This window comes from Mustela lutreola, chromosome 6 (genome assembly GCF_030435805.1).
Source record: "Mustela lutreola isolate mMusLut2 chromosome 6, mMusLut2.pri, whole genome shotgun sequence".
NCBI lineage: Eukaryota > Metazoa > Chordata > Mammalia > Carnivora > Mustelidae > Mustela > Mustela lutreola.
Genome location: NC_081295.1, coordinates 68,832,315 through 68,858,566, shown reverse-complemented (window position 1 = coordinate 68,858,566; position 26,252 = coordinate 68,832,315). Strand labels below are relative to the sequence as shown.

At 38.9% G+C, this 26,252-nt stretch overlaps 2 protein-coding genes and 1 pseudogene across 2 annotated transcripts in view; 1 reads left to right on the top strand and 2 right to left on the bottom strand.

The window, feature by feature from the left end:
• Window positions 1-26,252, top strand: part of LOC131833165 (trace amine-associated receptor 6-like) — a 46,982-nt gene that overhangs the window by 17,840 nt on the left and 2,890 nt on the right. Inside the window, 1 exon segment of the mRNA XM_059176348.1 lies at window positions 22,875-22,879. Coding sequence (XP_059032331.1) covers window positions 22,875-22,879 — 5 coding nt within the window.
• On the bottom strand, window positions 9,204-10,235 carry LOC131833164 (trace amine-associated receptor 7a-like). The gene has a single exon (XM_059176347.1). It carries the CDS (start codon window positions 10,233-10,235, stop codon window positions 9,204-9,206), a length of 1,032 nt encoding a protein of 343 aa, XP_059032330.1.
• Window positions 18,861-19,994, bottom strand: LOC131833271 (trace amine-associated receptor 6-like; annotated as a pseudogene).

The following is a 26,252-nucleotide window of genomic DNA, read 5'->3' as shown; positions in this document are numbered from 1 at the left end:
TTCAGCTCAAGTCAAGATCTCAGGGTCCTGGGATTGAGTCCTACAAGCGGGTCTCTACTCAGCAGGGAATCTGCTCCCCCCCACAACCCTGCCTGTCTCTCTGCCTACTTGTGATCGCTGTCTGTCAAATAAATAAATAAAATCTTAAAGGAAAAAAATTGTTTAGTTCCCCCAATTTTTAAGCTAATTTTATGATTTCTGATCCAAATTTCTAGAAACCATTATCTTGATCCATTAGTATTTTTAATAGCAAAGGTGTTATTTTCAGCAAGTAAGACTTTTATTATACCCTCAAAACAAACCTGGGCAGCATCTGGTCAACTCTAAGCTTATTAGAGAAGTGAAGTAAAAATGACTGATAATAAACCTAACATGATCCAATGGAAACACATGCCCAAGGAATCAAGCTTCTAGAGAAAGCAATATGAAATGTCTACTAAGAAAAAGAATTATTTTGTTATTTTGCAATGTTTCTTTTTCTTTTTCTTTTTTTTTTTTTTTTTTTTTTTTTTTTTTTTGCTGATTCTTTGAATGCTATTAGCAGAATCTAGGTTATTTTATACATTCGTATTTGAGGTTAGTCTAGAAAAAACAACTAGCCCAGAGCTTAGATGCCATGTAAACAGGACACTCCTCCTAAAGCCTCTAGAATTCTTGCACATGTATAAGTCTTCCTATCATGCTCATAAGGATATCTTGAGCAAAAGTATTTGCATCAGATAAAGAACATGGTTAAGCAGCAATCATGTTTTTCAGGAGTTATGTTTTCTAGCACCAAGGGCAGGACTTGGAGGCAAACTTTTGATTGTCTTGCATCATCCAAAGTTTTCAGTCTCTTATCTGCACTTGACAATTAGTTTGCAAGTTTTGAACTTCTCAGACATTCCTAAAAATAAAAGTTCATTAAGTAAACCATCTCTCCAGTGACTCAAAGTGTTAGACATTTCTCATTATCAGGGAAAAAGATGCGTTAATGATCCTTGTGTCCTTCCAGTGCCCAAACCCAGACATTTGTTAATGAGAGGAAAGGGAGAAAAATGTTTTGTTCTTCGATTAGAGGCTAAAGCTAACCAAACACAAATCAGAGTATTAAACCGTAAATGAACAGCAGTTGGCATTGATAATACAATCAATATATGTAACTGACAGTCCAAGCAATGCGTGAAGTTACTTATAACTGAATCAGTTCTCATTTTGATTCACTGCCTAATTGATTTGTATTTAACACGTATCTCTTAGAAATGTGCATTAACTGCTTATGGAAAACTTTGGGGTGAGAAACAACATGAAATTAATTTTTCCCCAATCACAGTCTCTAAATGTGCTCCAGCAAATCTTGCTTCTTCATTCTTCCATTAGATCTGAGACATAGCTATACAATCACTCTTGAGTGTTAAAAGTTCAATTTTATTGAGTCAATTATCATATGGTTTCATTTATTTGTGGAGCATAACAAATAGCATGGAGGACAAGGGGAGTTAGAGAGGAGAAGGGAGTTGAGGGAAATTGGAAGGGGAGGTGAACCATGAGAGACTATGGACTCTGAAAAACAATCTGAGGGGTTTAAAGGGGCAGGGGGTGGGAGGTTGGGGGAACCAGATGGTGGGTATTGGAGAGGACACGGACTGCATGGAGCACTGGGTGTGATGCAAAAACAATGAATACTGTTATGATGAAAATTTTTTTTAAAAAGTTCAATTTTATTGAATTCAGTCTTAAAAATCCAATAATTCTGTTTTAAAACTCATGTTTAGAACTATAAGCTACATCTAACTGAGTATCCCTGACCTCATCATTTCTAGTGCTAACCAAGTCTGGACTTAAAAATCCTGTTTTTAGAGATGGGGCGTATCTGATTTTTCATTCTTGACCCCATCTTCCTTTTCTGCTCTATGCCCTAGGGAGCAGTAGAGAACAGAAGAAAGGAGTACAATAGTTTTCTACTGAATTTAGTCTCCTCACAACCTTTGCTTAATGTCATGACCCCTGTGTTGCCATCAAATACTGTCTCTCTTCTGCAGTGCATATGTGGGTCTTTCGGGCATCCCTGCAGGAGACATTCCCATCCCCAGTTCCCTGGTCTTGTGGTCAGTGCCCAGTGGACTTTTCCCAACATCCTCCTCCTGTGGATGTGTCCCAAACTCTCAGTGTGCCTTGAAATGGGAGACCCACAGGAGAGGCCACACCTGACTGGCTTCCACAGGTCCTCTAGGCCACACAGAACTAATGCGTTGGTGTCTCCTGAATAGGTGACAGGACAGGCTTCTCCTCACTCTGGCCTCTTTCTCCTCCCAGCCATCTTCCTCCAACTCTGCTTTCCCCTGCTCATCATGGAGACAGGGAAGGTCAGCAATAGCAAGACGCCTGAATAAACAGATCTAAACAGGGAATCAGTTTGAAGCATCTTACCAGCACCTTCTTCAATGGAGAGGTTCCCCAGATGAAGGAACCCCAGAACAAAGGTCTATAAGGTTTCCTTTCATGGACAGACTCTGAGGAAGAGTTGGAAGGTCAACTAGAATGGCTCACCTCTATCAGGAGACCACAGTGGGGAGGCTCTCCCATGAAAGGAGTCATGCATGTGCCTCATCACAGAGCCTCCACTAGGGCACCTGGTGCCTTCAGGGCATTGTCCACCAAGACTCTGACACTACCAGATCTGAGGACAATTTTGTCCTATTAGTATTATTCTCCTTATTCCCTTGCTGCTCGTCTCTGGAGGCCAGGTGGACCCGTAGGCAGGAAAGGAGAGTGGAAGAAATAGTCAAGAGCATATTTCTACTCCTCCTCGCTCTAGGGCCGGGAGCCTGGGCCTGGACCCCACAGAAAGACAAGAGTCTTGACTGGGTGTGATTACAAAGCTTTAATCTGAATTAGGAAGAATTTATTATGGGCTTATAAATATTGGAAATTTGAGTGGAAAGCAATAAGATCTGCTTAGATCTTATTGTGTTATTAAAAGATGGGGAAGGGAGGGGCACCTGGGTGGCTCAGTGTGTTAAAGCCTCTGCCTTCGGCTCGGGTCACGATCCCAGGGTCCTGGGATCGAGCCCTGCATCGGGCTCTTTGCTCAGTGGGGAGCCTGCTTCCTCCTCTCTCTCTCTGCCTGCCTCTCTGCCTACTTGTGGTCTGTCAAATAAAATAAATAAAAATCTTTAAAAGATGGGGAAGGGAGAGTCAATTGAGCATTTTCCTACTGTAGTAGATAAAATTGTAAAGCCATTTTAAGTTTGCAGTGCACCAAGTTCAGACTGTTTCAAATCTAGTGACATATTCCATGAGCCCGGCTTCCAAACAGACCAACAGAAAGGATGAATCCGATGACTACAGTTCCATTCCTTCATGCTTTTTCTGAATAATTTGAAGACTACTTCCCACTGCCCTACCATACATTTTGAGATATCTCATTCATTTCTTAGAAAGCAAATGACAATCACTCAGCAATTCTGAATACATTCTTCAATTTCCCCTATTTAAGTTTTTATGAAAGAATTAAATTTATCATTGGTAAAATGTTCTTCAGAATGTGACCACTTGATTTCTAGCTCAATACTCAGAGTTGATCTTTCAAAACACTAAAAATAGCAGGATGGAGGCCATGATGGGTCAGAATGCATGCTACTCTGAGAAGCAGAGCCAGGCCTGGAGATGTCCTCCTTTGCCTTGTATTGATCTTTTAGCTGCTGGATCATGAGGAGCCTTCGGAGTGTGGGGAGGAGTTTCTAGGGAGAGTAAATAGGGGATTGTAGGGGCTTCAGGGAAATAGATATTTACCAAGCAGTATAAAACATTTCAGTGTTTTCACAATTGGGATGGTTGAGTTGGCACATGCCATCAGAAGATCAGTCCTACCAAGATAGTTGAGCACTGTACCTTAATCCTAAAGTCCCAGTGAAATATCCCAAAAAAATTTTTTGAAAGATGAAAATCAGATGGGATCAAATTGATTGAAAAGACCTTTCTTCTGGGTGGAAGAAAGGTCTGAGGCTTCAAACTGAAAGTACGAAGAGGACAACTGAACAACAACAACAAAAAAAAAGGCAACAAATTCAGACAAGTAGAAAAATAAAATCTTAATAACTCCTAAACAGGGACCACAAGGAATTAGTTAGCTTCAATTAAGGAATGGCCATATACTGGCCAAACACTGCTCCTCAGTGTACTTGTCCTAGAAGACAATGGAGAAATTTATTTAAAGTTCTCATGGATTTTCATTCTTGAACGAGAATTCTAATTCTAGTTCATATTATGATTGTAACTGAAGTCCTATAGAATTCTTCAAAGCTAATAGAAAACCTTGAATGTGTATGTGTGTGTATATATAGGAGCAGGCCATGGTCCAAGGCGGGGGAGAGTTGAGGCAAACTTCAGAAAGTAGAGGTTGTGCTGGGACCACGTATTGGAGGAGAGGAGAAGCATCAGTTCCGGCCCTGGGCACAGCTGGCTGGTGCTGGAGTGCGGCCAGCCCTCTACAGGGATTCACGAGATGCCAGCTGTCTGACCTTGAGCAGGTTACCTAAGACGCAGCTGCATGTAATAAAGGATGGCTTAATTTAGATTATTTTAAAGGTAACTTTCAGTTCTTCACAGTCTAAGTTCTGGGTGGTAAAGGGAATGTGGAAAAATACACTCTGGTTTGGGAATTTTTCTTTTCCTTGAATTCCACGACTAACGCCCTACTAGAGTTAGAGAATGAGACCCTTTTCAGGGGACAGTTCAAATAAAATTATTTCTCATGATAGGCCACACTATATGCCAAATTAACACATATGAATCCTCAGCATTGATAATGATAAGCACTATGAGATCCATATGGAATCTGGAATAAAAATTAGATATGATCAAATTGACTGAAAAATCAGAGTTGAGAAAAACACAACCCAAAATGCACTTAATATAAGGTTGTTAAAGAGGCAAGAGCCATTCTTACCAACAGAGCTTAAGAGAAACTCTAAGACTATTTTTTTTCTTAATAAGACCATGCACATTCCATATAAACTCATTAAAATATTTCTATATTTAAAGGAATACATACTATTTTTTCAATAAAGATTTATTGGTGATCCATTCTTTCCAAGTATAGTGTAAGGCCCAGTTGGAGACATAAAGATGAATGAGAGGGACATTCTCCTTAGGAACATAGGCTTTTTTTTTTTTAATTAACAAATATGCACAACAGATCATTAGAAAGCAGAAAGTAATGTCATAGACAGATCGAACATAGTGGTTCCTAAGAAAGCAGGACATATAGAAATGTTTGTACGATCTCTATTGTTTTAATCTTTGCACATGGAAAAACAAAGAGAAACTTTACAAGGTACTGTTAAATACATGAGCTATTAAAGGTGCATAAAATTGGCAAACATGATCATATTGTTATTCATAATAATGAATGAATGACAACTGTTGAAAAAAGAAGATGAAATTTCCAACCTCAATAATGTTTACGTGAGATGGAGTGATTTGTGTGGCGAAAAGATGCAAAGAAGTCAAATGAAGTCATAGTATAAAACAAGATTGTGATTGTGCATGGTATGTAGGTCAATCCTGCCTTAGTAGTTAAGATAGAGTATACCTGAATAACCCTCCCTTCAGCCTCAGCGGGAAAAAGCCGTGTACAGCAAAATACTATTTCCACAATGAAGAAGTATAGAGGGTGCCTGGGTGGCTCAGTTGGTTAAGTGTCTGCCTTCGGCTCAGGTCATGATCCCAAAATCCTGGGATCGATTCCCACATCAGGTGCCCTGCTCAGCTGGGAGCCTGCTTCTCCCACTCCTACTCTCCCTACTTGTGTCTCCTCTCCCTCTCTGTCAAATAAATAAATAAAATCTTTTAAAAAAAGAAGAAGAAGAGGTATAGATCAGTAGAAAACTATGGATGAAATTGTACCCAGGGAGTGCCTGGGTGACTCAGCTGGTTAAGCGTCTGCCTTCAGCGCAGGTCATAATCTCAGGGTGCAGGAATCAAGTCCCATGCCAGTCTCCCTGCTCAGTGGAGAGTCTGCTTCTCCCTTTCCCGCTGCTGCTCCTCTCTCCACACATGTTCTCTCTCTCTCAAATAAATAAATAAAATCTTAAAATGTTACATCATAGCAGATCAATTACTTCCTCCAATGTCCCCATCTCCCCAAAGAACTTGACCCTTTTCTTTATGATGCTCCTATTTTCCTTTGGTAGAAATTGGTATAAAAAACTTGTGTTCCAAATCGCTCCCAAGGACTTGGATGCAGAGAGGCTGGGCCACATTCTCCTCTGTGAAGGAGGAATAGTTGGGGGACAGCTGTGTTTACCCTCTGACTGCCTGACTATGGGTCATGTTCTAGTGTTTAACAAATATGCCACCTTGGCATGTGACTCACCTTCTTATGCTTCAGGCTCCTCAGTAACGAAACAGGAGTCATATTTTCCCTCTTACGGGGTCATTGCAGAGATGAAGGGAGGTAGGGCAGGGAAGGGGTCTCATGCACAGAATGAGGGTGCCCTGACCTAGATGAATCATTATTAGGTTGAAATGGGCTTTCTCATTATATCCACCCAGTCCCAGAGCCCACGTACTGCATACCAGAAGCACTCAGTACGTGTTCATGGAAACACAGGCCAGTAGCAGAGGCCTCACACAACCAGAATAGGTCACAGAAAAGAATAATGGGGAAAGGAACTAGTTTCTTTAAGGTGGGGGTTTCACACACGTATAAAATTACAATAGTTTGTCGGTCTAGGGAATTAATGGTAAACATTAAATGGTTTGTCCACTTTTGAAAGGCTACTGAAAAAAGAAATACAGGGCACCTGGGTGGCTCAGTTGGTTAAGTGACTGCCTTCGGCTCAGGTCATGATCCTGGGGTCCTGGGATTGAGTCCCGCATTGAGCTCCTTGCTCACCGAGGAGTCCGCTTCTCCCTCCAATCCTCTCCCTTCTCATGCTTTCTCTCTCTCTCTCACTCTCTCTCAAGTAAATAAATAAAATCTTTAAAAAAAAAAACAGTGTAAATGTATTAAAGTAGACATTGAAAGTATTTATTTGAATCCAGATGCTTTATGCTATTCCCCAGATCTCTCAAACACTTTGATTTTAGCTTCTTTATCTTTAAAATGACACCGGGGTGCTTGGGTACATCAGTCAGTTAAGGGGCTGGCTCAGGTCATGATCTCAGAGTCCTGGGATAGAGTCCCACACTGGGCTCCCAGCTCAGTGGGGTGTCTGCTTCTCCCTCTCCCACTGTCTCCCTGCCCTGCCTGTCCCCCACCCCCCGGCTTATGCTCTGTTTATCTCAAATAAATAAAATCTTTTAAAAAATTAATTAATTAAATGAAGCAGTGTAATGATTCTATGGCTTGCAGAACAGGATCAGAGCCAGTTGCTATATTGAAACCACTGGAATCAAAAGAAATTGATGATATATAGTGTTGGTACTAAAGAGTTGTAGGTAAAACAATACTGAACATTCTAGGGTGCCTTTAATCATCCATAAAATTCAATAAAGACAAGAGCGTGTCTCACAAGCACAGTATAATCAGAAATAACACGCTATTTCAAGAAAGGTTTACCGCATCATACCATTTGTGTATTAATAGAAACGATGTGCTAGAGGACAATGTTGATTGACATCAAGCTAGAAATTTGAAAAAATAGTGCAAGATTATTGTGATAGACATTCACTCCTGATCCAAAGATTCGACACCTGGTTTTAAAATCTCGGTGTGTGATTGCAATAAAACTGGGGCTAGAGCAGAATCCGTGATTTATTCACATCGTGCTTGAGACATTCAGCCCCCCTTCAGTGTTAGTACCAAGAAAAGACTTAACTGGCTGGGGTTGCTTGATCCACTGTGAATTGCATAACTAGCTCAGTTTCCCTTTTTCACCTTTGAATCAAGTTTGTGGGTCATATGAAGTGCATTTTGCAGGTTCTGTCTTGGCTTTTTATGCCTTACATTTCAGTTTTCTTTCTTCTTTTGGACACGTTTTTAACTTACATTTTCACGTATATCCTTGAAAGCCCCTATAAGTATTTTGTGGAACAAAGCTCAATTATGTGACTAAAAAAAAGAAATGAATCTTAAAATAAAGTAGCACGATAAATGACAATCTTAAAATCCTTTCTTAAAACATACAGTAACTGGTAAAATTTCTGAATCCTAATGTAATTCTATAAGCAGACTTAACAGGGAGAAGCTTACTGAATAAATGTTTTTCTATGGTGCCAACTATCTTTCCCATTGCAAATAATGATATTGAGTTAGGAGATGTTTCTCTTGATTGATTTTTTCTGACTCTGAAATCACATTTTTAGACTCACAGATCTGAATGCCAGATAGTGCGGACTCGTTCCTTTACCCTGTCAGAGCAAAGAGTTACCACCTCTGTAAGTATTTCTTAGCTGTATTTGAACTTTATTAAAAAAATATTGCGGGGCACCTGGGTGGCTCAGTGGGTTAAGCCTCTGCCTTCGGCTTGGGTCCTGGGATCGAGCCCCGCATCGGGCTTTCTGCATGGCAGGGAGCTTGCTTCCTTCTCTCTCTCTGCCTGCCTCCTGCCTACTTGTGATTTCTCTCTGTCAAATAAATGAATAAAATCTTTAAAAAAATATATTGCAAAAGGACAAAGAGAATATATAGTCAGGAATTGATCATATAAAGTAACAAAAGGCAGGATTTAGAATAACAAAACTATACTAGGCTTTTTATATATATTGTCCTAATCTTTCTGAAAAATACCACAAGGGAATGATTACTCAGCAGAGAAATACAGTAGAGCTCAGTGTAAACTAAGCTGCTTTAAATGGCAAAGTTGGTACTGTAGTCCGGGTATTTTTGGCTCCAAGGCCATGCCATTTCCTTCACAAATGGGTTTTAATGTTGCATTTATCAAAGAACTCTGAACCTGAATTTAAGTGTCTGGATCAAAGCTTAATTCAATTATTCTACATTAGAAGATCTTGCACAAGGGGCTGCTGAGTGGCTCAGTCGGCTAAGGGTTGGCCTTTGCTTCAGGTCATGATCTCAGTGTTTTGGGATTGAGTCCTGCATCAGGCTCCCTGCTCAGCGTCGAGTCTGCTTCTTTTTCTTCCCTCTGTCATCTCACTTTCACTCTCTCTCAAATACATAAAAATCTTAAAAAAAAAAAGTCTTGCACAATTATGATTATTTTTTTCTTCCCAATGCCATGCTCGTTGCGAGTCTATTTTCAATCTAAAACCTACACTTACTCAGAAAATAAATTGATCGTTGAGGAATTCTCTCTCAAGACCTTGCCAGTGACAATTAGTCTGATGGCTTTTCGAAACCAAGGATAAAAGAAAGCATAAATCAAGGGGTTCATTGCTGAGTTATAGTAAGCAATCCAAACCAGTATTTCATAGATATATGTGGGTGTGATGAAACCCAGGAAGGCATCAATGATTGAATCAATGAAGTAGGGCAACCATGAAATCAGGAAAGCTAGCACTGCAATTCCCAGGGTTTTTGCTGCTTTCCTCTCCCTCTTGGCTACTCTGTCTCTGTAGCTGTCTGCCGATCTCACAGTCCTACTGCTCATACTTTCAATTCTTCTAGCCTGTTTTTGAGCGATGAGGAAAATCTTGGAGTAGACAATTATCATCACAAGCGTGGGTATGAAAAATAATAGAAAATTCACCAATACCCACCTTTGATTCACTGCGATTTGGCAACCTCCCACACAAGTGAGAGCACTTACCAGATCTTGCAGCCCAGCTTCATTGGCACCCGTGCCAATAAGGGAAAGACTATAAATAATAGAAAGGAGCCAGGAGAAGGCAATACATAGGCCAGACAGAGACGCTGTGAACCTGGTTGGATAGACCAGAGGGTCAGTGACAGCAATGTATCTATCGAGGGAAATAAAACCCAAGTGGTAGATAGAAGCATAGCAGAAGGACCCTTCGAAACAAGAGTGAAATTTACAGTAACTGTCCCCGAAGTACCAGCAGCTCTCCACAGACCTCACCATGCTGAAGGGCATGACAGTCACCCCCACCAGGAAGTCAGCGCAGGCCAGAGACGCTATCAGAAAGTTCGTAGGGGTGTGCAGCTGTTGGAAATGAAGGATTGAAATCATCACCAAGAGGTTTCCAAATACAGTCAGCACAACTCCGAAGCCAAACACTGCATAGAGAATCACGCGGGGGCCTGGTGAGTAGGGAGTTTTGACGCAGGATCCATTCAGGTTCTCAAAGCACTTTTGCTCAGTCTCAGGAGGGAGAAAATCACTGCTCATGATAATCGGTTTTGAGACCCAGAAAAATGGTCGTCTTCCCCGGCTAAGACGTCCTTGCCGTCTTGAAAGATTCTTTAAAAAAAAAAAAAAAAAAAAAAAAAGATATGTACAATATGTCAGTAATTGCCAGTACATTCTTCCCCTATTTCTTTGTAAATACAAATTCTTATTTTCATGTTTAAAAAGTGATTCATTTCCTCATCTCATAAGATATTTCACTTCGTAATGAATAAGCAGTTAATTTTCATCATCACATAAGATGCTATTTGAATTAAAAACATAGTTTCTCTGTATCACCTACTAGTTCATATCCGAGACACGTTGGTGAACAAAGAGCTGTGCCATGATGCGCGCACGAATGCCACTTACCCCCCGCTTACCAGAGCTATATTAATGTTCAAATGACTCTGTCCCCTCAGGAAAGTAGCCAAATAATTCCAAATACCCAGAGCCCTTAAGATTGAATCCCCATAGTGCAAGGTGTGGAAAGGAAAAAAATCTAAATAATGATCCTCTTTATGCTAAATATAAATTTATACCCTCCTAATTTCCAGTGACATCTGACTTTTTCATGGAAAGGGAATGGAAATAGGGCCTGTCCTTAAAAAACCTTTGTTTAGAATTTGAAACCATATCGTTCATTCTCACTGATTATTAGAGATTACATTTTCATTTTTGTAAGAACAATTTATTTATAATTCTTGTTTGTCCCTAAAGCTTTCATATAAGCTCTTTATTCTTTCCATTATTGGTCTGTATTACAGAAATTAAATGCAGAATCATTTATTAAAGTCTAGGATGTCTCAGGTTGAGTTTTGATAATTCTAATCTGAGAAAATAGGGGTGTGGAAATCTAGTGTTTTCCTTGTGAAAATACACAAAGGAAGTGTATGGACACCTAAAAAGCATGTTCCTGCTAAGGTTTTTTTGGTTTTATATATTTGTTCAGTAGTTTGTTTCTAAATGGACTGTTTGGAAGATATTAAAGAAATAATATGAAAAAAAATTTTGGAACATGGATATTCCTATCTTATACTTTAGATTTTAACATTGACAAATTTCTTTTTCCTCTTAGCTCTCTAGAACAGATCTTTTTCTAATAAATGAATTAGATTTTTCTAATAAATGAATTTTTCTAATCAGTGAATTTTTCTAATAAATGAATTCTGGTCACTTTTTAAAATCAGCCTTTTCATATTGAGGTATAATTGATGAATCTGTTCATGTTATTATTGGCTATTAATGTATCCACTTTGGTGAATTCTTCATTAACATTTTTGCCCATTTTTAACTGGGTTTTAAGTTTTCTAATTACTTAGTTGACTGGGTACAAGTCCTTTCTAAATATATATTATGAACATTGGACTTTTCAATTTCTTGAGAGTTGTTTTTTGATGAATAAAAGATTTTAATTTTGATGAAATTCAACTGTTTTTTTTTGTTGTTGTTGTTGGCAACTTCGTTTCTTGTCTAAGAAGCTGTTGCCTACCTCAATGTCACAAGTATTTTTTTCTATGTTCCCTCCAAAATTCTTAAAATTTTACTTCTAATGTTTACTTTTTTAATATGTTGTGAGGAATTTTATTATTGTTATCATTCGAGGTTCAGTAGCAATGGTAGGAGTATATGGATATTTAGCAATTCCAGCTGCATTTCTTGAAGTGACTATTCTTTTTCCAGTGAATGATGTTTGTTCTTTTGTCAAAAACCAATTAACCAGGGTGCCTGGGTGGGCCCATCTCTTAAGTGACTGCCTTTGGCTCAGGTCATGATCCCAGTGTCCTGGGATCAAGTACCTCATCTCCTTCTGCCTACCCCTCCCTCTCTCCTGGCTGTGCTTGAGCTCTCTCTCTCTGTCAAATAAATAAATAAAATCTTTTAAAAAACCAAACCAACCAATTAACCTTGTACAAGTGGACCTATTTCTGGACTCTCTTATAGTTTTTTGATCTGTATTTCCTATATTGTTCTATGTTGAGGTCAATACTTTATTGTCTTAATTGAAACATGATAGTAAGTATTTTTTTTTAAAGATTTTATTTATTTGAGAGAGAGAGAGAAAGCAGGAGCAGGGGGAGAGGCAAAGGGAGGGACAGAAGCAGGCTCCCAGCTTGGTAGGGTTTGATCCTAGGACCCTGAGGTGAACTGAGCCAAAGGCAGCTGGGTATATGACTGAGGCAACCCAGGCACTCTATAGTGAGTATTAAATTCAGGTTATGTTGTGTGTTCCACTCTGCTGTTCTTTCCAAAGTTTCTTTGGTTATTCTGTTTGTCTTTATGTTTCATATAAATTTGAGATTCACCTTGTCAGTTTCTAGGGGAAAAAAAAAAAACCAAAAAACCCTGTGGGTTTTTACTGGTATAAAGTTGAATCTATACAAATTAGAGAGAGAAGTACTGAAATGCCTGATCAGGACAGTGAAGTAACTCATTTCCCCTTTTAGTTTTGTCATTTGTGGTTTATGGGTGTAGATGCTTTGCCATTAACTCTATATATATTTAGGATTGCTATATTTTCCTGGTAACATTTAAGGATTGGACATCCTAATAGTATTGAATATTATATCTCTCCATAAAAGCAAATATAAGAAAATAATGGTAACTAAATGTGTTATTTTAGCAAAAACTAAGGCACGAAAGGAGTAACGGAGAAACAAAATATAAAAGGAACAAATGAGAAACAAATATCAAGATAATAGAACTAAGTATATAAAATTTACATGGCATGTCAATGGATTTAACTCTCCAATTAATAGACAGAAATTGTCAGGCTGCATGGAAAAAAGCAAATCTCAACTATTTTTGCCTACAGGAGACACACTGTAAGTATAACGACACAGTCTGAAGGAAAAGGGGGTAGAAAAATAGATACTATTCAAATAATAAGCACAAGAATGCTGTTGTGGCTATATGAATATCAGACAATGTAAAACTCACAACAATAGTACTTTCAGAAATAAAGACAGATTAATAATAAAAGAACTATTGAGGCATTGAGTCTTGAGATGAGTTCTCTGAATAGGTTGTGGGTTTCCTAGAATTGCTTATTAGATATAACTCTGTGTGGTGCATTTATGACCCCATTTCCATGGTAGAGGGGGAGTTGATAGCTCACAGCCTGTAGTGGCAATACATTTACTCCAATTATTATCTGTAGATACTGTATTCAAATTCTGACTGAAGACAAGGCTCTGGTGATGAAGGATATGCTTCCATACAGCATTTTAGTTAAAATACAAAAATGATGAGCTTGAGAGCCTTTAAATTCCTGCTCAAGGGGCGCCTGGGTGGCTCAGTTGGTTAGGCGACTGCCTTTGGCTCAGGTCATGATCCTGGGATCAAGTCCCACATCAGGCTCCCAGCTCCATGGGGAGTCCGCTTCTCCCTCTGACCTCCCCTCTCATGCTCTCTCACTCTGTCTCTCTCTCTCTCAAATAAATAAAATCTTAAAAAAAATAAATTCCTGCTCAAGACCCATACGAAGGACCTGAAAGCTTCCTTGAATGCCTTGAAAGAATCCCATATCTGCCACAGCCACAGGGCTGAGTTTCTGAGAAACAAACCCAAATCAAATATAGCAGGTCCTGATGAAACTGATTCCCTCTAATCTCTAATTCTCTCAAACTTTCTGTTAGAGGAGGTACCTGGTCTACTCCTGCCTGAGGTCAGTTTCCCTTTTTTTAAAGAAGTCTACAGTGGCCTTCCCTGGAGTTGTTGCCTTACAAAACACCTCCCCTAACACCTTTTCTTGCCTCCAGACCTGTAATTACACTCAAAACCAGGAGGGCCCAAGGAACAAGGTACAAAGGGTGACCTACGAGGTTGTACGACTCAAAACCTTATGTAAAATATTTTAATGACATTAAAATGTAATTCTTAAGATACTTTAACTACTTTTAAGAGGTAGTTCCTAAAAAAAACCAATGCAGCTACAATTTAGTTTCCTTAGGTAAGACAAAATATACTAGGGATATATACTTAAAGAATATCCTCATTAAATTAAAACAACCAAACAGAAAAACCTACCTCTGTACCCAAGTAAAACAGAGATTGTGAAATACTAATGTCAATTATGGTACACTAATTTCATCACAACACTAAAATGATAAAGATATCCTTGATGAACACAGATGCGAAAATACTCAACAAAATACTAGCCAATAGGATTCAACAGTACATTAAAAAGATTATTCACCACGACCAAGTGGGATTTATTCCAGGGCTGCAAGGTTGGTTCAACATCCGCAAATAAGTCAATGCAGTCAATGTGATACAACACATCAATAAAAGTAAGAACAAGAACCATATGATACTCTCAATAGATGCTGAAAAAGCATTTGACAAAGTACAGCATCCCTTCCTGATCAAAACTCTTCAAAGTGTAGGGATAGAGGGCACATACCTCAATATCATCAAAGCCATCTATGAAAAACCCACCGCAAATATCATTCTCAATGGAGAAAAACTGAAAGCTTTTCCGCTAAGGTCAGGAACACGGCAGGGGTGTCCATTATCACCACTGCTATTCAACATACTACTAGAGGTCCTAGCCTCAGCAATCAGACAACAAAAGGAAATTAAAGGCATCCAAATCGGCAAAGAAGAAGTCAAATTATCACTCTTCGCAGATGATATGATACTATATGTGGAAAACCCAAAAGACTCCACTCCAAAACTGCTAGAACTTATACAGGAATTCAGTAAAGTGTCAGGATATAAAATCAATGCACAGAAATCAGTTGCATTTCTCTACACCAACAGCAAGACAGAAGAAAGGGAAATTAAAGAGTCAATCCCATTTACAATTGCACCCAAAACCATAAGATACCTAGGAATAAACCTAACCAAAGAGACACAGAATCTATACTCAGAAAACTATAAAGTACTCATGAAAGAAATTGAGGAAGACACAAAGAAATGGAAAAAAGTTCCATGCTCCTGGATTGGAAGAATAAATATTGTGAAAATGTCTATGCTACCTAAAGCAATCTACACATTTAATGCAATTCCTATCAAAGTACCATCCATCTTTTTCAAAGAAATGGAACAAATAATTCTAAAATTTATATGGAACCAGAAAAGACCTCGAATAGCTAAAGGGATATTGAAAAAGAAAGCCAACGTTGGTGGCATCACAATCCCGGACTTCAAGCTCTATTACAAAGCTGTCATCATCAAGACAGCTTGGTACTGGCACAAAAACAGACCCATAGATCAATGGAACAGAATAGAGAGTCCAGAAATAGACTCTCAACTCTATGGTCAACTAATCTTCGACAAAGCAGGAAAGAATGTCCAATGGAAAAAAGACAGCCTCTTCAATAAATGGTGCTGGGAAAATTGGACAGCCACATGCAGAAAAATGAAATTGGACCATTTCCTTAGACCACACACAAAAATAGACTCAAAATGGATGAAGGATCTCAATGTGCGAAAGGAATCCATCAAAATCTTGAGGAGAACACAGGCAGCAACCTCTTCGACCTCAGCCGCAGCAACATCTTCCTAGGAACAACGCAAAAGGCAAGGGAAGCAAGGGAAAAAATGAACTATTGGGATTTCATCAAGATCAAAAGCTTTTGCACAGCAAAGGAAACAGTTAACAAAATCAAAAGACAACTGACAGAATGGGAGAAGATATTTGCAAACGACATATCAGATAAAGGACTAGTGTCCAGAATCTATAAAGAACTTAGCAAACTCAACACCCAAAGAACAAATAATCCAATCAAGAAATGGGCAGAGGACATGAACAGACATTTCTGCAAAGAAGACATCCAGATGGCCAACAGACACATGAAAAAGTGCTCCATGTCACTCGGCATCAGGGAAATACAAATCAAAACCACAATGCGATATCACCTCACACCAGTCAGAATGGCTAAAATCAACAAGTCAGGAAATGACAGATGCTGGCGAGGATGCGGAGAAAGGGGAACCCTCCTACACTGTTGGTGGGAATGCAAGCTGGTGCAACCTCTCTGGAAAACAGCATGGAGTTTCCTCAAAATGTTGAAAATAGAACTGCCCTATGACCCAGCAATTGCACTATTGGGTATTTACCCTAAAGATACAAACGTAGTGATCCAAAGGGGCACGTGTACTCGAATGTTTATAGCAGCAATGTCCACAATAGCCAAACTATGGAAAGAACCTAGATGTCCATCAACAGATGAATGGATCAAGAAGATGTGGTATATATACACAATGGAATACTATGCAGCCATCAAAAGAAATGAAATCTTGCCATTTGCGACAACATAGATGGAACTAGAGCGTATCATGCTTAGCGAAATAAGTCAAGCAGAGAAAGACAACTATCATATGATCTCCCTGATATGAGGAAGTGGTGATGCAACATGGGGGCTTAAGTGGGTACGAGAAGAATAAATGAAACAAGATGGGATTGGGAGGGAGACAAACCATAAGTGACTCTTAATCTCACAAAACAAACTGAGGGTTGCTGGGGGGAGGGGGTTTGGGAGAAGGGGGTGGTATTATGGACATTGGGGAGGGTATGTGTTTTGGTGAGTGCTGTGAAGTGTGTAAACCTGGTGATTCACAGACCTGTACCCCTGGGGATAAAAATATATGTTTATAAAAAATAAAAAATTATATTAAAAAAAAAAGATAAATGACAAAATAAACCCCCCATATACACACACATTGTCCATTATATAAAAAGCTAGACTTTGTAAAAGCATGTAGAAATATACATAGATGGGGGCCAGACTTCATATACTGTTGTCTAATTTGGGTCTGGGTTTTGGGGTTTTGTTTCGATTTTAATCAAAAAATAGTATTGAGATTGTCTTTCCATGTCAATTTATACAGAACTCATTTGTGCTTTTTAATGACTTCATAACCCTCCACTACAGAGGTGGGACATAATTTATTTAATATATCCCATATGGATGTAGGCTTTTTCCAGTTGATAATTAAAAACTAGAGAGGAGAATGGAGGGGGCGCCTGGGTGGCTCAGTGGGTTAAAAATTAGAGAGGAGAATGGAGTTGGGAGAAATTGGAAGGGGAGGTGAACCATGAGAGACTATGGACTCCGAAAAACAATCTGAGGGGTTTGAAGTGGCGGGGGGGGGGGGGGGAGGTTGGGGTACTGGGTGGTGGGTATTATGGAGGGCATGGATTGCATGGAGCACTGGGTATGGTGAAAAAAATAATGAATACTGTTTTTCTGAAAAAAAAATTAATTTATTAAAAAAATTAATTATACAGTGAATGTTATTGTCATCTTTGCTTCCTTGGCTGACTCTAATCCCAAATTAATTACTAGAAATAAGAGCTGCAGGACCAAGTGACAAGTGTGTTTTAAATTTTCACTTCCTCTAAAAAAAGAGATAATAAATTCTGTTCTCCCAAGTTGTAATGTGAGCATGTTCTATTCGTACAGGTGTCCAATTTCCCACGCTCTAATGCTGGGTATTATTGAAACTTCTAATATTTGCCAATTTGATATATGATACTCCATCACATTCTCATTAGCATTTAAAAATTATTTTTAAATTTACATTTTCATGTATTTATTAGGCATTGTGTATTTTTCTCTGTGAAATCCTATTCATATGTCTAGTCAGGTGTTAATCTTTGTTTTACTATTTTGTAAGAGGACTTTCTATTTTTAAATCTACTAACCCTCCTTTGACCATGTATGTTGCCAATACTTTTCCAAGTTAACGTTTTTGTTTTTCTTTACCTAGGCTTTGTTTCTTTTGAATTTAGAAAAGAAAATTAAATTGACTGCATGAATTTATAATATGTTTTTGGTCATAACTCTTCCACTGAAAAATTCTGAAGTTATTAGTTTTTTAACATGTAGAAATATGAGTTTTGTTTTCGTTTATGATATGAGGAATGCTTAACAATACTTTTCCAAAAAGCTGTATGCCACACCAACACTTCTTGAGTGGGCCATCCTTTCTCCATAACTTGCAATGCATTGTTATTTTTGTCATCAACAATGTACACACTTTGGATAGTGTTTATAGAAAAGAAAATAACAAAAAATTGCCCTCCATAATGGCTGGAAGGTGAAACGACACACTTGGGAAGGTGAAAAAACAATCACATAGGACAATCACTGGTGTGGAAATTGTACCATCTGCTCATGGTTATTCAACAAAATATCCCCCAAAATATAAAATATGAATCCAGTTATGAGCCTGAAATCAGCCTTAGAGAACTTCAAGAGCTACAGAAAGATTGGACTCCAAGAAACAAGCTGCTTAAAATGGAAGTCAAGTACATAGAGTCCAGAAAGACAGGAGCCGTCAAACTTCACAGATCTATACAATCTTTGAGGTGACCCAAAGAAAAGCCTAAAGGGATGCCTGAAAAAGGAAAATAATTAATAATTAAAGTCAGGAAGCACATGGATTTGAGGAAACTAGAAAATATGACTTATGTCAGCCATTTTTAAATAAACATATCCCCTTCAAGTGCTTAGAGATGTTCACTTCACCTAAAAACATAAAGGTTGTACTACTGAAGTTGAGGTCCCATTTCTCATCCCCAGGTGAATGCATCATTTTCATGCCTGTGGTTCATGCCACAGTTATTAGGAAATTCTTAATATAGTGACAAATTCCTCAATTTGAAATTTTGCTTCATTAAGAAAACAAACTTATGGTTGATGAACTGTCTATTAATACTTGGCCACTTATAATGTGTTTTATTGCTCTCCTAAACCAAGGGTAAGGTGAAGCATAAATCAAAGGATTTACAGGAGAGTGATAATAACTGAGCCAGCAAAGTATCTCATAAACGTATGAAGGTGTTACGACTCCCCCAAGAGAATCAATAAATGAGTCAATGATACACGGTAATTACGAGATCAAAAACGCTATCACTGTGATACCAGGGTTTTAGTGGCTTTTCTCTCTCTCTCTCTTACTCATTCTGGCTTTGTATGTCCCTGAGCCTTCCGCTTTACTACTAATGTTTTCAATCTTTGTAGCCTGTTTTCTGGCCCCAAGAAAAATACTATTGTACAGAATCATCGTAACAAACGAGGTGTGAAAAAAACCCAGCAAATATATCAGAATCCAAAATTGACTTACAACTGTCTGACACCCTCCTACACAGTTGAGGGCACTAGAGAGTCCATCCAGCTCATCATCGCAGACACCTGTGTAGAACACGGCCCCACTGCAGACAAGGGGCAGGGTCCAGGACACTGACGCACATCCCTGACCCACACACCGTGAACTTGCTAGGATTGACCAGAAAGCTATGCACCTGTTGATGGAGAAGTGGAAAAGAGAAGAGTAACCAAATGCCACAACGCAGCACGTGTGGAAGGGACAGAAACTTGGCCCGAAGTAACAGCAGCTCTTGCATGGACCTGATGGTCACCCCCACCCGGAAGTCAGCAGAGGCCAGAGAGGCGAGGAGAACCTTGGTTTGAAATGCAGGATGGAAATCAGCACCAGGAGGTTTCCAAACACAGCCAGCACAGCCCAGAGCCAAACTGTGTAGAGTGTGTAGAGTACCAGCAGGAATCCAGGCGAGCAGGGAGCTTTCAGGCAGGATGGGGTCATGTTCTGGTAGGGGAGCTGCTCAGCTGCAGGGGGGACAAGTCGGTGCTCCCACTGCTGCCGCAAACAGCAGGTAAACATAGAGAAGTTGTGCCCTCGGTCAATCACACCAAATAGAGCATTTCCTATTTCCTGAAGGCAGAGGAAAGGTTGTTTACAACTGCCTACCTCTGTTACCAGATACCAGATACCAGATAGTATCTCCATGGCCTGTCACATATTCATATTATCTCTGAAAATATGAAGTAATATATTTGATTTAAAAGTTCAAGAAATCCTAGTTGTTATTAATCACTATCATTTTTATTTTTACTCTTTAGTGTGTAATTGAACCAATTTTTCTAAATCCAGTAAGAATCTTACTTCAAGTAGGTCTGTAGCAGATTTGCTTTTGCCACAGAAGACTTTCTGGCTTGCAACTTATCAAACATCTTTTATTACCTGGTCTTGATACAGGGCATATGCCTCTTTGCCAGTTAGTCCTAAGTGTGTGATTTGTTTTTTATTAGTTACTTTTTACTACCACATCCCACCCCCGCCAAGACTGTTTGTGATGTTAATAGTGAAACTCCCAAGAAGCACAGCCAGATCCCTTCTCTCAAGTCATCCTAAATCAAGTGTGGTTCCTGTAGTGCCAGATGTGAACAGAGAGAAGATATTTATATTTCATAATCTCCACTTAAAATTCATATTTTGACTTAGAGTAGCCACGATTCTAAAACCTAACAGTGACCATGTGGAAAACATGAAGAAAAGGATACCTCACTTATATTAAAAAAATGCAAAAGTTCTAAACAAAAGGTCAACAAACCAAACCTAGAAATATATAAAAAGATAATATATCATGATTGGAGTCTATGCAAAAAATGTACTTTTGCTTTAACGTAAGAAAGTAAAATAGCATAACTCACCATTTTAACGTATCTGAGGAATGCAAAAAAATTACATAAAATTCAGCAATTATACACTACTAAACATTTTTAACAAAATAAAAATCAAGAAATGTTCTGTATGTATAAAGGTCTCTGCAGAAAGTCTTATTCACGTGTGCATTATTTATGTTTATTTATTAAGCATTACTTTGTATCAGGGTCTTGAAGATACAAAAATAAACAAGAAAGATCTCCTGCCCTCAAGGGAGTATCCATGTTAGTATGACAGACAGACATAAAACAGTAATAATTCATTGTGCTCCAAGTTAAAATTAACACATGTAAAAAGTGCTAAGTGAAAAATGACATCAATACTAATATAACTGGGATGAATAAATAGAATTCACTGAGGATATAAATTTAGGGCCAGGTTTAGAAGAAGGAATGTAAGGTATTAGGTCAAGAACAGGGAAAATTTCAAAAATTGTACACAGTTTCGGACAGCCCAATACTTATTGTAGATTTTATGCTCTGACTCATGCATGGAGGTAGAGAAAACATATTTATTAGCAGGTAAAGATCTCAACTACCACAGAAGGCAATTTTCTTGATCTTTCTGTAACTGACCATTAAATCTCCCATGAGCCGCCTGTCATGGGGTACAATAGACATAAGTTCAGTCAGTGTGGGGCTCCCACTCTTCTCTCCCAGGGTTGCATCTGAATTCCAAGGGACTATGTAGTCTGCCCCATTTCCACAAGAATAGATTGGGATTGTCTTCGTGGGTGTCTTCTAGAATGAAATGGCCATCTATCTCATCACGGAAAAAAAGGATTTTCACAGGACCCTAACCTCTGAATGTCATGCTTACCAATCCCCCACCTAGTCCGCACACCTGGCAGTCACTCACAGGTGCTCCAGCCCAATCCCATGGGGCTCAGTAGGGGACATGCTGCTCTGCCCTCTTCAGATTCACAGCCAGTGCACCCTCGTCAGTCTCTCCTGTACCTCCAAGAAAACGTTCCATTTTATTGAAATTAGGAGAGTGGCTGGGGGTCTTAGATCTATGTATCAATCCCCTTCTTCTCCAGTGTCCTCAGCTAAGACACAGAGATTTGAGTCCTGTCAGAGTAGGCTCTCATGTTCTCCTAGTTTTCTTTTCCTCCCTCCATTCCTCCTCTCCCCTTAGCCTCAGCTGATTGCCCTGTGTCTGCCCAGGAAACTGGAAGCATTCTGAAGTGTCCTCTCACACGCTTTCTCATCAGAGTCAACAAGTTACTTCTCAACTAATGAACCGCGGAACCCCTACCGGATATATATATATATATATATATATATATATTTTTATTATTTCTTACAGTTGCATATTTTTTTTTAATTTTTTATTTTTTATAAACATATATTTTTTATATACAGACCTGGGGATAAAAATATATATATATTTTAAAGATTTTATTTATTTATGTGACAGACAGAGATCACAAGCAGGCAGAGAGGCAAGCAGAGAGAGAGGGGGAATCAGGCTCCCCATTGAGCAGAGAGCCCAACACGGGGCTTTATCCCAGGACCCTGAGACCATGACCTGAGCCGAAGGCAGAGGCTTTAACCCACTGAGCCACCCAGGTGCCCCCTTACCGGATATTTTTAATGCAAATATTTTTAGAATTTGGGTCATAGCTTTATGTTATTTTTTTTAATGCTATGGCTTTTAATAGTTTGTTTTGTAGAAATGCTTCCTTTTAGGAAGAGAGGAATTTCATAAGAGAAATTTCAGAAAACCCCACTATCTTCTGTGAGTTATGGGGCATGGATTCAGTTGCCTTATCCTTAAGGCAACTATCATTTTAACAGTAGCAAACAACTTTTGAGCACCTGCTCTATCTAGGTGTTTTATATATATTAAATCATTAAATCATCACAGGCAAGAAAACCTCACAAAGTCAGCATGATTATTATCCCTATTTTACTAACACATTAGATGTTAATCACTTGGCTAGGATTATTCAACATCTAGTAAAGGATGAACTGGGGGTTTGCATCCCAGCAATTTAGCTCCAGATCTTGTGTGCTATTCCTCTGTGTTCTACAGGAACTTGATGTCTGGGTCATGCCCTTAACCTCCAGGTGATAGAAACTTCCTTTCCGTTTATCTGAGTTTTTTCGACCATCCCCCTCTGAGTTAACCAGGCATCAACAGTGACTCTATGGAGTGGAGATCTGGTCTGGGTGACCAACCTCCCGCACTGATGTCTAGTGAGATGGCCTGCTGGGTCTCTGGACCCTGGTCTCCGGACCCTGGAAGAATGACTGAACAGTCATCCCTCGTACCTGCCAGTAAAGCTCTTTGGCTCTTACTTTTTTTTTTTTTTTTAAGATTTTATTCATAAGTAAACTCTACACAGGGCTCAAACTCACAACCCCAGGATCAAGAGTTACATGCTCCCCCAGCTGTAGCTCTTACTTTTATCAGTCAGTTCCAGTGGGCTTCTCAGAAGAATCTAGCTATACTGTGGCATCACAGGCCGAGCAACATTTGGTGGGGTTCAGCAACCTATGGCACCTCTCTGCGCTGTGAGTTCTGCACAGGGGAAGGAGAATGTATTTCCATTACAGGTCCCTTGAAGGTCTCCTTCAACCTACCTGACTATATTAGAATCTTATTGCCACAGTAACAAATTACTGCAGACTTGATGGGTTAACACAACACAGATTTATTCCCTTAGAATTCTGGAGGCCAGAAATACAGAATCTATTCTCCTGAACCAAAATCAAGGTGCCTACATGGTCTCACTCCCTCTGGAGGTCTAGGGGAGAATGCATCCTAACCTCTTCTAGTTTCTGGTCCCATTGTTCCACCCTCTGCCTGTATGATCCCACTGCCTTCTCCTCTGCATGTGTGTGTCATCTCCCTGTGCCTCTTTCTTATAAGGATACTTGCACGGCATTTAGAGCCCATCCAGATAACCCTGGATAATTCCTTAATCTCAAGAGTCTTAATTTAATCACATCTGCAAAGACGTATTTTTCCAAAGAGGATTAACAGTGATAGGTTCCAAGTATTAGGATATGGATCTCTTTCAAGGGGCCATTATTCAACCAACCACACTGGCGTATCAGTTACTTTTCTTCCATCAGCCCAGAGCAGAGAGAGGGAGAGAAGGGGTGCTCCTGCCTCAGAGATCCTCACTATTTTCTCGGTTATTATGGTCCTTTTCTCCCTTTATTCCGGAAAAAGGGAAGTTTTGATAGTGCCCATAACTTTCTCAAATCTAGTGACTATTGGCTCTTTCTTTTCTGAATAGGGCCTGGGCTTTGGAGGCTCAAGCGCTTGGGGGGAAAAAAAAATCTTTTTCATCCTAATTTCACCTAAGTCAATTAGAATACACTAGATGTTCTAAAGAGTTTTTTTCAAGTTTACCTTTTCTGAACTTCTTTATTATAGGGAAATTAAAAATCTATAGTTAGTCTACCAATATTTTCTATGAGAAACTATGAACATATTGAATGGTTTCTTTTAAATTTTTATGGTTTCGTTTTACACTCAGATCTGTCCCAGAGGAATATGTATATCCAGTCACATGTGTTTGCAGAAGAAGAATACAACTCTTTTTTTTTTTCCCTAAATAGATAGCTAAGTGTCCAAACACGATTTTTTGAATACATCATCTTCCCCCATAAATATGTGACATTGTAAGTTTGCATTATAATTGACAGTGATAATATTCATAGGTCATGACAGGCAACTGTTCTCACTTCTTCACTTGAAGAAGTGAAGTGACATAGCACATGGAAGGAATCACGTTGAAAAGATAGTTATTGTTATAAATATATCATTTTGTCATGATCAGTTCCACAGTGGAGAAATGCCCAAAGGAGACTATCCCCTAAACATCAGACTTGAGGCTTGGGCCAGATCTGAATTTAACATCTGATTCTCTCGCTGTTGGAAGAGCCCTGGTGAACAAGAGAAACTGATCTCCTTACGAAAGCATGAAGCAGAGGGATGAGGAGACTGAAGAAAGTAACTCCAGCAAAAGGAGATGTTGGAATGAAAGTGAAGAAAACAGCGATCTAGGGGAAGACCAACAGCACGTGACATTATGAGAGAATAGGAAGAAGAAAATGAGCAATGAAAGTAACAGAGAGGTGAGAATGAAAGGTGAAAACACCAAGAAATTCCTCTCAGAAGATCGGGCAATAGAAAAGTAGCAAAGCAGAGAAGTGGGCAGAATCAGCAGTAGAAATGGGACCTCACTTTACCATGTCAGCAAGTGTTTGTAGAAGAAGCTTGGAGAAGCTCACTCTAAGCAATGATTGAATCCGAGCAATGCCTTTTTTCAAATTTGATGTATTCACACACCCCATTCCACATCTTAATACATGAAAAACTCCCAGTATCTCACAAATACCTTAATTTTAAGTTGAGGCTTATCCTGAAAATAAATTTATGTTAATAAACTGTCCTTTAGTTCTTGACCAGTTATATTGTTTGAAGTCTCTCCAAAAGAGAGAGGGTAAAGTTAAGCAAGGATTTTAGAGCTGAATTTTAAAATCCAGTCCAGTAAGTTTATTACCAACTTGAATGAGTATTCTTACATATTTGATATAATTGTTGGTGCATTTGGGTTTAAATCAACTATCTTAGTATTTCTTCATTTTTTTATATTAACATGCAATGTTTTATTTTCCCCAGGGGTACAGGTGTGTGAATCATCAGGCTTACACACTTTATAGCATTCACCATAGCACATACCCTCCCCAGTGTCCATAACCTCACGACCCTCTCCCTACCTGCCCCCCCTCTCTGGGCAACGCTCAGTTTTTTTTTGTGAGATTAAGAGTCTCTTATGGTTGATCTCTCTCCCGATCCCATCTTTTTTTTTTTTTTTATTCTTTACATTTGCTTTTTTACCTCTTTTGACTAATTTTAGATTTTTTTATTATTCACTTTTCCTCCCATGAAATTATAAATTGGAATTAATTACATTATTCTGTTGGAATCCTAGAGTTTTAATATGTATCCCTCATTAATTAAATTCTCCAATAAGTTAAGAGTTTTCCTAATTCAAGGCAATGCAAAAGTTTACCTAGAATTTTATACTCCATCTACTTTTGCCAACTTTTTGGATACCACTATCACGTATTTTAATTCTGCATGCAATTTAAGTAAAAAAGATGTTTGTTTTTACATTTAGCCTTCCTTTTATTTTTCCAATATTGACACTGTGGCACACCACATTACTTCCCACACTGCCGTGTTTCCTCTGGGATTAGATTTTTCTGCCTTGAGAACTCCCTCAAGTTTTTCTTTTGGTGTGGCTATGCTGGCAATTAAGATTCTAAGTTTTTGTTTATCTAATGATATTTTCGTTTCCCATTTCAATTTTGAAAGGCATTTTTGTTGACTTCAGAATTCAAGTTTGTCAGTTATTTGTTTTAGGTGTTAATGATAATGATATTGAGTTTTATCCAAGTGTATTTGGGGTAAATTCACCAAGGAGATGGATTTAAAATACATCGAGTAGGTTAAGGAGAGAAACTTACTGTAAAAACAGAATATCCAGGCAGAGAGTGCTAAGGCGTGGAGATGGGG